At 41.0% G+C, this 17003-nt stretch overlaps 2 protein-coding genes across 6 annotated transcripts in view; one reads left to right on the forward strand and one right to left on the reverse strand.

Moving 5' to 3' along the window:
• SUGCT (succinyl-CoA:glutarate-CoA transferase) overlaps window positions 1-526 on the reverse strand; it is a 313399-nt gene extending 312873 nt beyond the window's left edge. For all 5 annotated transcript variants that reach the window (XM_027655985.1, XM_027655984.1, XM_027655986.1 and 2 more), the window contains exon 1: window positions 334-526. In XM_027655985.1, coding sequence (XP_027511786.1) covers window positions 334-499 — 166 coding nt within the window. In that variant the 5' untranslated portion in view covers window positions 500-526. The remainder of the gene's footprint in view (window positions 1-333) is intronic.
• A 1815-nt stretch (window positions 527-2341) lies between these two features.
• Window positions 2342-15225, forward strand: MPLKIP (M-phase specific PLK1 interacting protein). Its single transcript, XM_027655987.1, has 2 exons — window positions 2342-3065; window positions 8451-15225. The coding sequence occupies exons 1-2, from the start codon at window positions 2712-2714 to the stop codon at window positions 8652-8654; spliced, it is 558 nt and encodes a 185-aa protein (XP_027511788.1). The 5' UTR covers window positions 2342-2711; the 3' UTR covers window positions 8655-15225.
• Window positions 15226-17003: the final 1778 nt, after the last annotated feature.

The raw sequence follows: 17003 nt of genomic DNA on the forward strand, positions 1-17003 counted from the left end.
CGGCCGCGGGCAAAAAGTCCGGCCGCGGGCAAAAAGTCCGGCCGCGGTGATCCCGCTGGGAGCCCTGCTGCAGGGCTGCTGCGCTCGCCACCAGCGCGGTGGCTAAGTGCCCCCGTCCGCCGCCCGCCCCCGCAGGTGTCCCGCAGGTGTCCCGCGTCCGTCCCGCCTGCCCCCGCCACGAAGGGAAGCAGCTCCGACCCCTGCCTCAGCCGCACTGTCCCAGGGCCACGGGCAGATTACACGGGCAGGGGGGCTCAACGCGGCGAGAGACGGGGGGCTGAGGAGGAGCAGGAGGAGGGCGCGGCGCGGCACGGAACAGCACGGCACGGGTACCTGCCGGGGAAGCGCCTCCGCTCCGAGCCCCGCCGCCGCTGCCGTTGCCAGAGGAGGCGGAGGCGGCGCTCGGGGCTCTGGCGCTGCCGCCGGCAGCTGCGGAACACGGGTTCCTCCAGAGCCCGCCGCAACGCCCGCTCCCTCTTCCCAGCGCGGCGCGCAGCATCTCCGCCACTGGAACCACCGCTGGAGCCACCACTGACCGCCTCGGCGCAGGCGCCGCTGCCACCGCCCCCTTCCCTTCCCCTCCGCACCCGGGGCAGCCTTAAAGTGTCCCGCCCACTGCATCGGCGGGACAGTTCCGCTCGCCTGTTCTCTGCTGTAAGGCACTCCCCGCTGGACTTTACAAAGCAGGAAAGTGCCTTGCAGATGTTTGCAGCAGGAATCCTGCTGTTCTGGAAGCTTGTACTTGCAGTTCGGCTTGCAGACTGTGACATGCGACATTGCCAAGAAGGAATAAAAAGTAAAATGCCTGCTCCCCCCCCGCAATCCCCCGAAAGGTTTTCGGCACTTACTAAGGTAGGCAGCCACACTGGATGCCATTATATCTGCTCACTGGCACCAGGTGGATCCTTCATCACAGTTCTTTACTGAAGGTGCAGTATTACTTACACTGTAAGGTGTATCTTCAGTTGGCTGTGGAAGGGTTAGCTTGAATTGACATTAAAGCAATTCGTCCCTGAGCGAAGTATAGTCTGACTCTTTTTAGTCCTATTTTAGGACAGAGTAGAAGACTTGTTATAGGAACATCGTAGTGTCTTCTTGCTCTGTAACAGGATAAAAAAAGCCTGCACACAGTTTTAGCATTTATTTATGAGAAATATGATGTGACGATAAGACAACAGTTGCATCTCAAGAGTAGCTGAAACTTCTGACAGCTTGAACACGAGCATTATGAATAGCACAGGCTTAAGAAATGTTGCATGTCAGAATTCTGAGGAAAAACACAGAAAGTCTTCTACATTACAGGTTCATTGACGGGACATGCTATGCATAATGCAAAGTATGATATGGATGCTTAAAATCCTAGAAGTAATTTGGATTTGTCAACAAGAGGAAATTAGTCAGTTGAATTATCCCAGTATAACTCAAAATGTACATAACACTATGTATTTCTACATTCGTTTGGTGTGGAAAGGGTTTAAATTAAATGAAGCTGTCCTTTTTTGGAATGAGACCAATCAGACAAATTTGTAACTTATGTTGATAAACTGTATTGTGTAAACATGCACAATAGTAACAGATAGAAAATTGGTCTTCTAGACTAAAGGATTAGCAAAAAATTTAAGTGAGCAGGTCTAGAATTAAAAGGATATTGTCTCATTTTGCACAGGAAAATTTTTTAATGTAGTGGAGAGCTGAGTTCACTGAGAATATAAAGTTAGTTCTTGCCATTGAAAAAAAAAGTCAACCCAAAGCAAACCCCAAACAACTACTTAAAGCCAAACAAAAGCAAAACTGCTTTATAAAGCATAGAAACATTCTGCTTATTTTAATGGTTAACCTGTGTTCTGTGCTGTTCTGAAAGCCCTCTTTAATTTTCATATGTGACAATATCCTAAAACCAAGTAGTGTTGATAGAAATAAAAAAAAAAAAGTCTTTATTATTTTTTTGTAGAGAGTTCTTGAGGATTTGCATTAGTATACCTGAGAACAGAGCGGGAATGGTAATAACACTGTTTAATTGCTGCTAAATATGAGGTTCTCCTCCAAGAGCACCTTTTGCCACGAGTTTGTGTGAGTGAATCGTTGCCTGAGCTACTACTCCACTGAATTGCTGGCAGTTCGAACTGACTGTAAAGCAAACCCTTTCCATTAAAGTGCTCTTTAAATACGTCACAGTATGTATTGTCAACTGGGACTGCCCTAGCGCGCGTAGTTATTTGCAGGCTCAGATGTTATAAGACAGCATAACAAAGGCGCACAAATAAGCATATCTGAACTGCCATGAAGTGTGAGGTACTCTCTTTGCTGTACAACAGATCATTTCGTTGTTGTTCACTGTAGCTGTGGAACCGCGAGTGTTCCCTCACAGCACCCAGGGCTTTCACCGCCTGAGTTACCAGGCGCGGCTTCTACGCGTCTCCTGAGACTCTCTTACTCCAGATTATTCCTCTTGATCTGGAAAACGCACAGAATTACTCAGGGTCGGCGTGACAGATCACTATGCGAGGCTGAACGGGCCGAACTCCCACTCTCCCACTTCCAGGTGGGATGGACGGCGCCTCGCCTTCCCCGGCCCGGAACGTTTGGAGGCCGGAACCTTCGGGCCGCCTGGCGGGGAAAAGGCGTGGGGAAGGAAAAGGAGTACGCGCGGCGCTGCCATTGCGCAGGTTCCATTCCCGGCGCTGCCATTCCCGGCCTGTCTCTTCCTGGCCATGTACCGGCCAGGGTTCCGCGCGCCCACGCCTCCCTACGCGGGCGGCGGCTTCCGGAGCCCCCCCTCCGGCGGAGGGCCCCTGCCGCCCTCCCCGCGGGGCTACGGGAGCCCCCACCACACGCCGCCCTACGGGGCCCGGCCCGGCCCGTACGGCGGCGGCCTCTCGCCCCGCGGGCCCGGGTTCCAGGGGCGCTTCGGGAGCCCCTCGCCGGGGGCGCAGACACCGCGCAGGCAGCAGAGCGTCAGCCCCCGGTACCCGGCTCCCTACGGCGGCGCGTCCGCGGCCGGGGCGCCCCTGCACCTGCCGTCGCAGCACAAGCGCTCGCCCGGGGGCTTCCAGAGGCACTTCCAGGTATGGGGCAAGGCGGAGAGGGACACGGGGAGGGAGGGAGGGAGGGAGCTGCTGCCGCTTTAAAGCCCGCTAGGGAGAGCACGCTGAGCGCAGCATCCACCCGCTCCAGCACGATTTTCAGCGAAGAGCGGCGCTTGCACCGCACTGGGCAACATCAGTGTTCCCTCCCCCCCGCAGCAGAGAGGACGGAGAGAACACAGCTCAGGCAGCTGTAAGATGAGGAAAGGGAACAGGCCCCGGGCCTGGCCTGTTGTGAAGACACAAGGGCTGATGAAAGTGCAACTTTTCTTTTTCATATTCTGGCATGTGAAGGTACAGAGAGAATTGAGCACCGCCCAAAACTGCAGCAAACGCCTCTTTTTCCTGTACGTGCCTCCCTTTGATGAGTTTTCTTCGATGCAATGGTAAAGCACTATGTGCTTTTAGTTTGCCTGTATTGTTAAATCATGGGAGCTTCCCTGTCCACACCCAGAGCTTCCTGGGACAGGGCTAGAGAACAGGAGTGCTTATTAAAGAGAATTAAGCTGAGGCTCCTTTAAGCAGAAATTGGAGCACCTGTTGGGATAATAGACTATCATTTTGAAGTCTTTGCATTGGACACTGAAAGCTTCTGTTTGTGTAAAGTAGTTTTCCTGACAGTCACTCCCAACGGGTTCTGCGGGTTTTGCTTTTTTTCCAGGTGGGTTAGTTGTGGCATGTGACTGGCAGTGCACATAGGGATGATGCCAACTTTATGTACGTAACTGGCTTTATGCATTATTAGAGAAGCCTTAAAAGTCCAACAAATGGCACGTGCAGTACAAGCAATGATAAATTTTGTAGGTGCTCTTACTGACACTTCAGGGATTAGAGTGTGATAATGAAGTCAAATCTTAATAGAGATTAGTAAAATGTTAATGTGCCTGCACTGCATTGTCGTATTTCCATTCAGAAATAGTACTTTGTTACTTTTTTGTGAGGCAGTTAGCTATCTTACAGGAATCTCTTATTTGGTGGAAGGGGATCATTCTGAGCTTTGTACATGTTCTTCAGCAAAACAGCAAAGACTCTCCTGGTGTGAAAGCCAATACATGCCTTAAACTCTGTACCTGTGGAAAAGGCCAAGGATGTGGTATTTCTGCTGCAGATTCTGGAGGGACAGTTTATGTCTTCGATGTCTAATTTCCCTTCAAAAGATCACTCTTTGGCTGTTCAATTAAGTGGCTTTTTCAAAGCCTACCTTAAAGTAATTGAGCAGAAGAATATGCAGGAATCCTTTTATCCCTAGTTTTAGTCAGAACTGTTTCTTGTCAGGACCCGTGGACAGGAACAGTCCCATAGGCTCATTTGTGATGTAGGAAACCCAGTATAAAGAAGGTAGAAGTCTGAATCCAGTCTCAGCTTGTCACAACATTTTCCCTTCTCCCCTTTCCTTCTGTAGATTTTGTGAGTAGTTTAGGAGCATTGGCCTGATGGTGATGCTTTGAAAGCCTCAAAGGATATTGTATGTCTGTAGCTCTGCTATGGCTGAAGTAATGTCTGTCTGCTTTTATGAGAATCCACAAGGGCTGTTTTTCCTGGGGGGATGCAGTGGAGGCAATCATAGAGGGAGGAAGTCTTATAAACCCCAAGTCCTCATTTTCTTTGGTGTGGACAAGAATCTCTCCATGAGGCCATGAACAGATTCAGGTAGAAGGCCTTTTTGCATTTTTGAAGCATCAGATTTCTTTGTGAGCCATGTGTATTGTCCCCCTCTCTTCTGTAAGTGCTGATGTTAAGAGAACTAGTGCTTTTGAAATCTGTGATGCTGTGGTCACTTTTGAGAAGGAAGTCTTAAGTGGTCCTTTAAAATCTCATCAGAAAATCCAAAAGACAGTTTATGTTTACTTCAGTGTTCCATTAATGTCATGTCATTGGCATTCTGTGCTCATTTTGTGCTTGCAGACATTCATTTTTTGAAATGAGCAGAAAACACAAAGGAAAACATAGAGAGCTTGTTTTTTCTGAAATGGGTGACAACCTTTATGTGGCCAATAGTTTACAGCACTTTCTGGTCTTTCCACAGACATGCATCTGCTTTATATATTATGAAAACACAGTCATGAAAATGTTGCTGTGGGATTTGTGGTGCTGAAAAAATCTCCGGAGCAGCTAATTAGGGGTGAGATAAGAAAGGGTTTATTTGCCAAGGCAGAAGATGTTACAAGACGCGCACCCCTGTGCCCGAGAGGTTACATTTTATAATATCATCCATCCAATCCCAGATGTGTCCACCCTGTGGCCTTTACCCTGGTCCGCCCTGGGTCCACCCCCTGAAAATGGGTCTGGGGTGCATTTCGGGACCCCCCGTTCATCCCATCTTCATCATCATCATCATCAGAGCACAAAGGGTACATAGTTACCTAATTCTTGACCTATTCTGTGGTTTAGGCCCAGATATGCTGTTCTGTCAACTGTCTAGGCCTTGCCTTGACAAAAGTCTAAACATTTCTATTAGATTTGGGGCTATGAGTGATATAGGGAGGATAGAATGGGGTAAGAGGGTTAAGGAATGTATAAACAAGGGTGCTAGAGAGAAAGGGATAGGGACAAGGGATGCTGCTTTTAGAGTCTACCTATAAAACTTACAAGGCTTACCAATATTAGAAAAATAAAAAACCATTAGGGGCTTAAGGCATCAAAAACAAGGGCCTGTAGTGACAGGACAAGGAGGAATGACTTTAAACTGAAAGAGAATGGATTTACATTGGATATTAGGAAGAAGTTCTTTACTTTGAGGGTGATGAGACACTGGAACAGGTTGCCCAGAGAAGTTGTGGATGCCCCATCCCTGGAAGTGTTCAAGGCCAGGCTGGATGGGGCTTTGAGCAACCTGGTCTAGTGGAAGGTGTCCCTGCCCTCTGAGGGAGGGTTGGAACTAGATGATCTTAAAGGTCCCTTCCAACCCAAACCATTCTCTGATTCTGTGTTTGTTGTAATTCTTGAGTATCTACTCTTAGAATTCACTTAGTGGTAATGTTTCCTTTTCTACACTCAGCAGGAATTAGTGAACTAGCTGGTAGCAGTAGCTTGTTAGTGGTGTGGATCAAAGATTATTACAAAAAGTGGAAAAAAAACCCCAAACCCCAACCTTTTGAAATGGTACAGTTGTGATTTTCATGTTTTCTGTGTATGCCAGCAGCTGTAATGACATCAGATGAAGAAAGCTGATAAAGGCAGTAACTGTCCCCATTTTCAAGGCAGTGTTACTCAGCTCAGTAAGGTGTTAGTGAGTAGCACTAAAAGATGTTGTTTTCTACTCTAGAGAGAGACTTTATATCTGGAGAAAAAGTATTGAGAACAGATTGACTGTTTCTTTAAGGAAAGTTAAGTGAGAAAAGGCTGTTGGCATCAGTGACAGCAAAAGAGAAAAGTTTTTTAAGGTATCTTTGGCGTCAAACAGTGTCTTTTGGACAGAATGGTTTAATTTCTACAGGTAGGGCAATTTCCCTTTTCCACAGGCCTAAAAAAATACAGAGGGGAAAAAAGCATATGTTGACTAGCATTCTAGACTTAAATAATCTACATGCTTAAAGTTAACACTTACTAAAGTCTGTCAATCTTGTATTACATAATAATACATTTCCTAGATTTCAGACATGCTAAAAATGTCAGTGTTACTGATGGCCTGCATATATTGTAGTGAAATTTAATATTATTAAATAAACCCATACAAACGAGCCTTACCACTGGATTATTTTGTTCCTTCACTGAATACTTCAGATCATTATGTCAGCTGAGCTTTGTGTTCTGCAGGTCAGATATAGCATTAAATAAGCTCCACACTCAAACTGTTATACAATGTCAAAGTTACTGGGTCTTCCTTAAATATGCTGGTTTAGAGATGGTGAAGTTTTGTGTTTTTTTCAGACAGAATGCCCTGTGTACTACTGCTTTACTACTAAATGTAAGGGCTTAACGTAAATGTTACTTTTGCTAGTGCATATCAACTTCAGACCATGTCCCTTAGAAAGTTTTTTAGATGTAGTCTGAGGTGATTCTCTCTGATCCTTGTAGGGTTTGATGCAATAAAGTAATTCTTCTGTTTTGAGATAATCATCTAAGCTACATAATCTGACTACAAAGGATCATTAGAAACAAGTGCCCTGTAAATAAGACATGGATGTTCCCACATTTGGTCATGTATGCATTGTCATTAAGCTTTAGGAGTTCTAGAAGAGTTCTTGCTGGAACCAAATTAACATGTTCCTGCCACAGCACATGAGCAGAAATAGGTTCAAGCTGTTTGAGGGAAATCTGTTCTTCTGGCTAAACACAGGGGGCTTCACTGTACAGCACCATTTCTCAGTTTTACCCAAAAATTGTTTCATGTGATCTATTTATGTAGATTCTGTAAGGGCTTATTAGTCAAATTCAAATACCATCACTGCTGGTCCAAAAAGTCAGGGCTTGGGAAGGGTAGGAGGGGGAAGCAGCCCATAATCATGGGGTTTTACTGTGCTTCCCAAAGTTTGATACAGCCTCGAGGAGTCCTGTTGTTCTAATCATACAGAATGCAATGGGCATGTTTAGAGACTATTGTGTACCTGTAATATGCGTTGTTTAACTTTGGTAAAAACAAAATTAATTTAATTAATACAGCTTTAAACAAAACCTCACTTTTTAGGGAAGTGAATCTGAAGAACAATGGATGATGCTAACAGGAGAAAATGGTTATAGGCATTCCTTTATGTCATAGCTCTCTTTAAGTTGCAGACTTGTAGCAGCTTTACCCAAGCAATTGTAGTGATCCTTGATCTTAAAAAAAAAAAAAAAAATCAAAAGTTCCATGTGAAAGTCAGTATCTGCTTAATCACTGATTACCATTCAGATTGTACATAAAATAAAACTATCTGTTCTCAAATTTCACAGAATACTGGTTTGAATGAAATGTGTTTTGTTCTCAGTGAGTTCTTTGGGTCATTTGTAGCTATTTGCATTAAACAACACTTTGTTCAATCTGTAAGTACTTAATATATGACTTCTGCTCTTGTTAATATTGTCAGCTCTTCCTCAGCCTGTAACTCCCTGTTTTGTTATTCAGCTTTTGTTAGACATGTCGTTGACTTAGGCAGCTTATGAAGAACAGCATGAGGAGCTTTTCTGTAGCTGTGTGCCAGAGTGATGTAAACAAGTATTTCGGAGAAATCTGTTGTGGGGCTTTTTTCTTATTTTGGTAAATCATCAGCTGTAATTAAAAGAATAATAAAGTTAATATTTTCTGAGAAAGATACAAGTGAGGCATAGTAATGATCATTAATAATCAGCTTCAAAGCTTTACTGTGGTAGAAAGAAACATTTATTTTTTTTTTTTAAGTTTGAATTAGTCTATTGAATGTTTCTTTACCTGATGGTTTTCTTCCAAAGGGATCACCCAGGACATCTACTCCATTTGGTACAGCGCATGGCAGAGAGAAAAGAGTGTCTAATGATGTGGAAAACTATTACAGACCTTCAATGCTTGAGGACCCATGGGCTGGCCTAGAGCCAGTTTCTGTTACAGACATAAACCAGCAATACAGCAGTGAGCAAACAACATGTACTGGTAAAAAAGGGAGGTATTTCAGCTAACACTTTTAAAGGCCAAATAACTCCATCTTGTCAGGAAAACTTTGGGACAAAATCTTAGCACTTACACAAGATGAACAGTAATCAAGACCTTAGATAATGCTTTTATTTGAACATATGTCCACCCTTTTATCCTACTTTTTTTTTATTGCATTGGATATTTTTATGTATGGGACAGAAAAGGAGTGGTAGGAAACCTTACATTTCTGGCTATGTGGAAGTGCCTACCAGCTTTGAAGAACAAAGTGTTCTTTAATCACCAGCGACTGATATGTGACTGTTAAAACAGGTTTCCTTATACTTACCTCTTCCATGCCAGATTGTTAGCCTTTTATTGTAAAGTACTTTAGGAAGTGGTATTTTTTTATGTTTCAACATTTTTAGAATGAAGTAACTTGGAAATAAAATAAAGTTTTGTAAATTCTTGTTTTGTAATGTGTAAAGATTATTTTAGGACTCTTGTTAAGGTGTACACATTAACACAAATAGTACTATTGAAATTAGGTGACTTTTGTAAATGTGCTTGTATGCTGTAGTTAACCTGCGGTTTTGTGCATAGTGATTTTTGTTAATTGCAGTGTAACGTGAAGTTGAAACGTGACTTTTAGCCATCTCAGGAAACAAATGTATTGCTTTTGGAAAGTTTAATTTGTTGAACCAACTCTTGAGTCACAAACTTAATTCTGTAATCATTTGCTTTTGTGTTTAAAAAAATATAGTTGAATCAATATTAGACATTTTTGGATTATAGTAACAAGTCTGTGCAGTGGCAGTTTAAGTCTAAGGAGTACATAAAACATCAAGATAAAATAACTGGAAATGTTCTCTGTGGGTTCACCTGTTAGAATAGAGGTTTTGTTATACTGTTGACATTAGTACATGCATGGCTTTTTTTTTTTAATGTACAATATTTTCCAATTATTTTTTATTTTTACTTATGGCAGGAATCATTGCCAGGAGAACTGTTTTGTGTGTGCACATGCTATATTTTTATACTGAAGTGGAAAACAAGGAGTTGGTTTTTTAGACCTTGTCTTTACATGGAAGATCCATGCATCTAAAGTACATCACCTGTGTTTTCCCCCAGCTGACCCTGTTGTTTTAGTATTATATCCAAAATGGCTGCTCAGAGAACTGAGAACATAATGCCTTCTGGATATCAAGAATGGTTAAACCTTTATCCCAGAATCAAAAGAACTGTGCCTTAAATGGCAGCTGTCAGTATCATTATCTGTAATAGGTACCAGCAAAACTGAGATGACAAGTTGCAGATAGTCTTTAGAATTTATATATCAGTTAATTGATGTCAATTGTGAAAAGTGAAGTATAAAGTTTTCTTTCTTTTTTTTTTTTTAAACCTTGTCAGGTGCTGTAAAGCTCACAAAAAAAAAAAAAGTTGCAGTCTGCTTAACCAAGTCACCTTTTTTTTTATTGCTATTTCCCATGTGATTGAATGCAATTTATTTTTTGCAATGTTTGGTGATCTTGGAGAAACAAATATGATTTTATTCAAGACACTAAAGCTCTGATGTGTTCACAGATATGAGAACAGTCTGGGTTTGGAAAGGAGAAAGGAAAGGTAAAGGATTCCTGACAGGAGGGAGTCTGTTAAGAGGTGGGACTGCTTACACAGTGGGCAGTATCAGCTGCCTTTGCACATTGCAAAGGTACATTTTGCCACTTTGGCTTTGCAGTTGGCCCAGGGATCAAAGCCAGCCTCCTCTGGTAATAATTCTTAACTCCTGGAACCAGGTGTCAGACATCAGTGAAGATAAATGTTCCAGAAAGACTTGAGGAAATATTCTTGAAGCACTGTTTAATCAATGCAGACCTTCTACAATGGCATCTGTTAAGCTGCTGCTCCAGTACACTTCAGGATATGATCCAACAATTATATCACACTGCTAAAGACTCCAATCACTTGGTCAAGAATCCACACCAAAAACTTAAAAATTATTCACCTTTCTGGCTTCTAGGAGAAATTCTACAATTACAGTAAAATTTTTAAATGTCATTGTTGAATAGCTGTAAAATGCATGAACACAATTTCAGAACTATAAATATAATGTACTTAAAGCCAATTTAAGCTTTGCCTTTTGTGCTGCGATACCCAGAAAGCTTAAGCACTTACTTCCTCACCAGGTTTTTTTCCTTTTTACCATATGGCAAACATTCTTTTTCCCCACATGTTTCTAACAAAGAGAAAATATATCACTTCCTCATTTATTAATGAAGCTACTTCATAGTAACACTATGACTCTGGAAATAGTATTTGATGATAAAAAGTAAAGCACAAATGCATCCTTTCTTCATGAGCCCATGAAACAAAATAGTGCCTATGTCTTGTTAATGAAGGGATTCTTCTGTAATGAACGTACTAAGAATATGGGCATTGCTCTTTCTTCAACAGACTTAGATTTTAAGGTAAGTAATTTAGCTCCTTTTTCAGAAGTTTGGATGGGTATACTTTTCCATTCTGTTCTGCTTGCATTGTGTTTCTCCATCAAGTCCATTTGACTTTCTATTCAGTTGTTGTAAAGGACTTGTATAACTCTTGACTAACTCCTCCAGCAAAAATTAATTCATTTGTTGCTCTTTGCTCCTGTATTTAACATTGAACTGCATTGCTACTACTCTGTGCTGATATCACAGTAACATAACTTAAATCAGATGAATACATGTGTAATGGAGCAACACACTGGGTGGGTAGTTACCCCAAGTTGTACTAGAATAGTTCCAAGTTCAGGTTTGAGGTTCCATTGCAGCTTTATAATATGGAATATTCATTCTTCTCTGGCACTTAGTACACACTATTTTATATTGAAACTGTTAAATAATTTAGAATATTGAAATTACAATTAAAATGGGATTTTAAAAGTTCATATCAAGCTCCTCTTTAGAATTAGGAAAATGCTGCATCTCAATTCATTATTGCTAATGTCAGAGCTGGGAACACTTGCCGGGGAAAATGCTTCTGGAGAGCAGAATGGATAACTACTTTTGTAGTCAGGTTGTTTTCCTTTTCCTGTTAAGGGTATCTTTATGTGCTCTTGAGTTTATATAAATTGTGTAATTAGACATCTGAGGGGGAGCATTTGAAACATGCATTAATTATATGGAAATTCTACAAGCAGCTGTTCAGCTTCCTTCTAAAGAAAATTTTTTCATAGTCAGTTTGGGCTTCAAGTTGTGCTTCTGAGTAATCTCACTGAAGTCAGAGGATTCACTCATGCAACTGAGATGTGTAAGTATCTAATGTAACAGTTTGAAAATTGTATCATCCCTTAGTCTGTCAGTGCTTTTTTCCAACACTGCAGTTAACTGCTCTGCCTAGCTATTGCTCTGAATTCAAGTTCATATATGAGCCAAGACTGTCTTGCAAATTAATTAAACTTGTTCTTAAAAAATTTTCCAAAACTCTCAAGAGTAAAGACTGTTCTCCTTTCCCCAAATCTTGGTGCTTGCCTTCCTCCTAGCTCCTTGGAACTGGGGAAAAAAGGGAGGACTGCCTACACTGATTGGTGAAGAATCATGTAATGATTTTCATGTCTCAGGCTTTCAGAAACTTGTGTACCAATTGATATAGGTAACTAGATAAACTTTTTTATCATTTGAGATGTCTCAAACAACTTTTTATAGCACAAGAAATGAAAGAAATCAGTTATGCTCAGCAGTAGTACAGTTCCAGTATTCAGTCATTAATTCACAATCAAATTTTTTTGCCTAAAGTAACTTTTCATCTGTATATAACTAGGCACAAAGTGAGTCATTTTCATTTTCTGCCATTTTCACTGAAATGTGTGCTTTGCTGACTTGGAATTTAAGAACACTCTCAACCTGGACTTCTGAATTTACTTTTACAAAATTACTAGCTCTGGAGCGTTAGACCTCACATCTAGGTCTTCCCTTTAAGGCATTTTAGATCTGGCAAAAAGAGCTTTGTCTCATCCCCATTGCTTCCTTGATGACACTAGGAAACCTTTGACTAGGGCTAGAGACAGTTGTGCAGATGCTTGGTGCAAGACCAGGCCATCAAGGTACCTTTCCTCTCCTAGGGGTTACCTCTACCCTTGCCATTCCAGAGCAGTGGGGCCTAGGAAGTGTGTTGAGCCAAATAATAATCCTTCATTTTGCTTCACCAGCTCTGTGTGGGTTTCAAACCATAACCATATTGGGGGTTTGCTTAGTGCATGTCCTGAATTTTAAATTTCATCAGTGTCTTCTGCAGTAAAATCACAGGTGAATTCCACTGACCTTTGTTCATTGATCTGTGGCTGTTGCATGTTGCTGTTCTGAACTATTAATGTAAACATTTGTACTCAAGAACATAACTTTGTGGCTAAAAGGGGTCATACCAGTACAGTTCCAGAGTAAAATTTTTAGTACCGCTGACACCACTGCTATTAAAATAAGAGCTTCTCTGTCCCCCTTTAACAGGATAAAAATTGAGCAGTTGAGATGCTGAGCTACAAACTGTGGTCTGTGTAGGGCCAGCTGGACATACCTCCATTAGCTGATTTCTGGATTGGAGATAGAATGGGGTTTTAACAAAGAGCTGAAAAAAATTACCATCCCACTCCCTAAAAAGACAGAAAAAGGTATTTCTCAAAAGTAACCTTACACATGAAACAGGAATTCTTACGCAGCCTCAAATTTTTCCAGAGTCTCGCAGAATGTGAGTTCTGTGTTATTCTTTTTCTTCTGGAGAAGCACGGGCTTGTTACCATAACTTCAAGGCTTTCCATGACATGAACTTCAGTTAAAACCATCAGCTCACCATTTGACCTGCTCTCTGACAAAGAAATCTCTAGGCTATACTGTTCATTGGATGTCAGTATTATTTTTTTGACAGTGAAAAAGTTACACCTTCAAATTCTACCAGAGACCTAATTTTCACATATTGAAATTAATTCTTCAAATTGCTTAATTCTGAGTATTCATTTTTTCCAGATAACCGTGACAGGATTGTGGAGAATGTATTAAAGTTATGCCTTTTTTCCCTATAAAAGAAAGATAATAAGTTGAATTAATTTCATTAATGTATCAGTCGTGGTTCAAGTAGTGATGGCAGTTTGCAAATTCAACAGAATCTGGGACTCCCTCCTTTCTTTCTTGAAAGGGCTTACACTTTCCAGAACTGGCCAACACGGTTCACCCACAGGCACGCCGGGTCAGAGCTTTTGCAGGTGAGATACTGGGATGGCAATAATAGTCTCCAGGGTGCCAGATGGACATGTGAATAGGGACATCACTGCAATTCAGTGTGACCTGTATTAGCCCATTTCTACATTGCAGCTACAATAGGATTTTAACAAGGACAAAACAAGTAAGTCCCCTTCCCTCCCACACACAGAGACACACTTCAAGGGACTTTTAATTTTCCAAGTCTATGGTAAGCCACTATGTTACTGAGGTAAAGAATAATAGAATTTAAATTGTTTTTTCATTTATTCACTAGTGACAGCATCTTAGGAGGCAAAGAATTTGACATCACATCAAGCTGAAATTTTTAACACAATTACTTTAAAATGGGCTGCACTTGAAAATCCACATGTACTACCCTGCTTCTGTGGGCAGCAGTAATCATGCTGCTTGATGCTGTATTAAACTACACTTAAAGCTTCTGGTATCCATATGTATTTAGCCACAGTCTAATTGCTGTGTAGCCGAGATAGTTAAAAGCTGTTACTGTAGAGCCAGTAGGTTTAAATCTTTGTTGTATGCATGAGGAAATTCCTAAGAGTTCAAACTGCAGAACGTGATGTTGATGCAACTGTTAGTATAAAGACCTGTAAACAGAAGAACAAAACCTCTTTGATGCAGATTATTACCTTTTCAAGCATCACACAAGCTAGTGCTAAAACAAGGGAAGAGGACTCAAGCTAATTGACAACTTCCTGTGGATGACTACACAGCATAAACCACAAATAACGGTGCCATTGCACTTTCCTAAAGCTTTCTCTTGTCTGCCTCCTGGTTCCTATGGCAATAAAATTACACTAAGGAAAATTACATGGTTGTTCATTTTCAGATGTTAGCTGTATGTGCACTATGGGCAACAGGTTGAGAAACTGCGATAACTGCTTCCAAATGAATGAACTGACAAATTGTGTCCCTCTTGGAACTGAAGACAGCTTACACTACCAGCAGTGTTCCTGTACTTTGAGTAGCTTCTAAAATAAAATTCCAAGGATTTAGAAAGCTTGTGCAGAGAACCTTTAAATCCCTGTTATCAAGCTATCTGTTGCATCTGGTTGCATTTTTCTGACACTGTTTAATTTCCTCTCAGAATAATTGCTGCATATTTTATACATAGACTCTCCTGTAGCCCATCATCATCACTGCTGTGAGTGAGGTGAGGAAGAAATAGCTAGTGTCTGCACTTTGTGGCAGAAGAGAACCCAGTGTTTCCTGTTCTCCCTATGTCATTCCCTAAAGCTAATAAAATATTCAGAGCAAGTTTCAAATGTGTTGCCTTCCTGACAGGAGGGATGCCAGCAGAAAGGCAGCCATGCTTTCCAACACATGCTAATAATAAGTGGTAGCTGTTTAATTCAGTGAGCATCTGAAAAAACCCCACATTTCCCCAAGCACCTTTCAATTCTGCTGTAGAGAATACAAATAGACTCAGAAACATTACTCTTAACAAAAGAAATCCACTTCTTACAGCATAAGCATTCATGGACTTCAGATAAATGAGAATTTCTGTGATTTCTTTGATAATCCATGTTTGTGCTTCATGGCTCTCCAGGAGAGCTGCATTTCAAGTCTTCTGTGGCTAAAATAAGTATGCCAAATTATATATAATTTTTTAAATGGAAGGTAGTTTTATTTTTAAAAAAGTGAAAATTGTGTTAAAAAAGGAAATTCTGACACAGGAGAATTAAAGGGAAATCCCTGCTGCAGTTAACAGGGGTTTTGGTTTTCATCCTTTGTCTGACCTAAAACCTGCAATGACAGCAGGAACAATTTCAACTCAAGATAAAAGTTTTAAGTTTTCGTTCACAACACTGTAGCAATGGAGTTCACAGTCTCCTAAGAAATAGAGAGGGATATTTACACTATTGAATTTCACTGCATATGGAAATGATCTGTGCCGTAATCCCTTTCACTGGAAGATTCTTAAACAATTATCATGGAGTAAAGCGGTGTTTAGCTCTACTAGCCATTACTTTAACAAGACTTTTTTTTTAATGACCAGGATCTTCATAACTGATTTGATGCCTAATCTGGTGCAGCACCTGCTCTCTCATTTCCTGGATGCAAATGTGGTTCAGCTTTTCAAACTAATGAATCAGAAAGCCAGTTGTGACAGTGTTGTAAAATTATTATTTTATTAAACTTTAGAAACAGAAAAATAAGCCACAAATTCACTTCCAGAGTTGAGGTTTCAGGTCCTGAAGGGTTTTTTTGGTTGGGGACTTTTTCTGGACAGGAGCTTTAAGTAGCATAATCACTTTCTAAAGCATAGGACTGTCACCATAATAATTGTAAGTCTTTTCATGCATCTTACTTTTTAAAGCTACAGAAAACTGAGCCTAAAAATGTTAATAATCACTAGTAGTGGTCAAGCTCTGGAAATGCTGAACTTATTATGCAACAACATGTCATATATCACATGATGTAGATGAGGCTTTGCAAAACACAGAATGTGTAATACAAGTGTTACAAACCTGATTTCTTGCTTTTTCTGAGTGGCTACAGAGCATTTAGTGACAATTTGAGTGGCTTTTGCCTTCCCACTTAAGAACAGTTCTAGAACTACTCTGAAGAACAGTAGGGGCTGCCAGCTTCCCCAGTATACTTTGGGGCACCTGCTTTACAAATATTCTACCAATAAGAAGTCTCATTCCCATTTGTTGGGTCTATGTGCTTATGAATTTAATAATGCTGCTGTTGATGTGTTCTCTCTCCTGTCCCATGAAATCCTCCAGCAGTTACATGACTTGTGAAAGCATTACACAACCAAATGGTGCCCAGTTGGAAGGGGTCAAGCCAGTGTCCTATTGAAGTCTTTGCACAGCAAAGTATGTGCTTGTATGTTTTTAATGTTGATTTAGTCTTGTCAAATTGTTGTCTCCCTATTGTGTAGAAACTTGGTCAGTTACCACCATTTCTTACAGCAGAACCTGTTTTAAATACTGATCACACTTAAAACACAACTAGAAATAGATTCCCAGAAATTGTCAGTGAAGCACCTGCATTTGATATTCTTTCTATTCTGCAAATGAAATCCTGACCTTTTACTGTTAACTGCAGTGTCTCTTGTTGTCAGAAAAAGGTTTCAGACATTTTAATTTTTAATTAGTCAATAAAACTGATCCCTCTCATTCTCATTGCATTTATCTTCCC

The sequence above is a fragment of the Corapipo altera genome, unplaced genomic scaffold, assembly GCF_003945725.1.
Source record: "Corapipo altera isolate COAL_440 unplaced genomic scaffold, ASM394572v1 59, whole genome shotgun sequence".
Lineage (NCBI taxonomy): Eukaryota > Metazoa > Chordata > Aves > Passeriformes > Pipridae > Corapipo > Corapipo altera.

Bases quoted from the DNA above. Each gene is read 5' to 3' on its own strand.
- MPLKIP (XM_027655987.1), top strand. From the start codon at position 2,712: ATGTACCGGCCAGGGTTCCGCGCGCCCACGCCTCCCTACGCGGGCGGC. The intron at 3,066-8,450 runs GTATGGGGCAAG...TTTCTTCCAAAG, and splicing joins GCTTCCAGAGGCACTTCCAG to GGATCACCCAGGACATCTAC.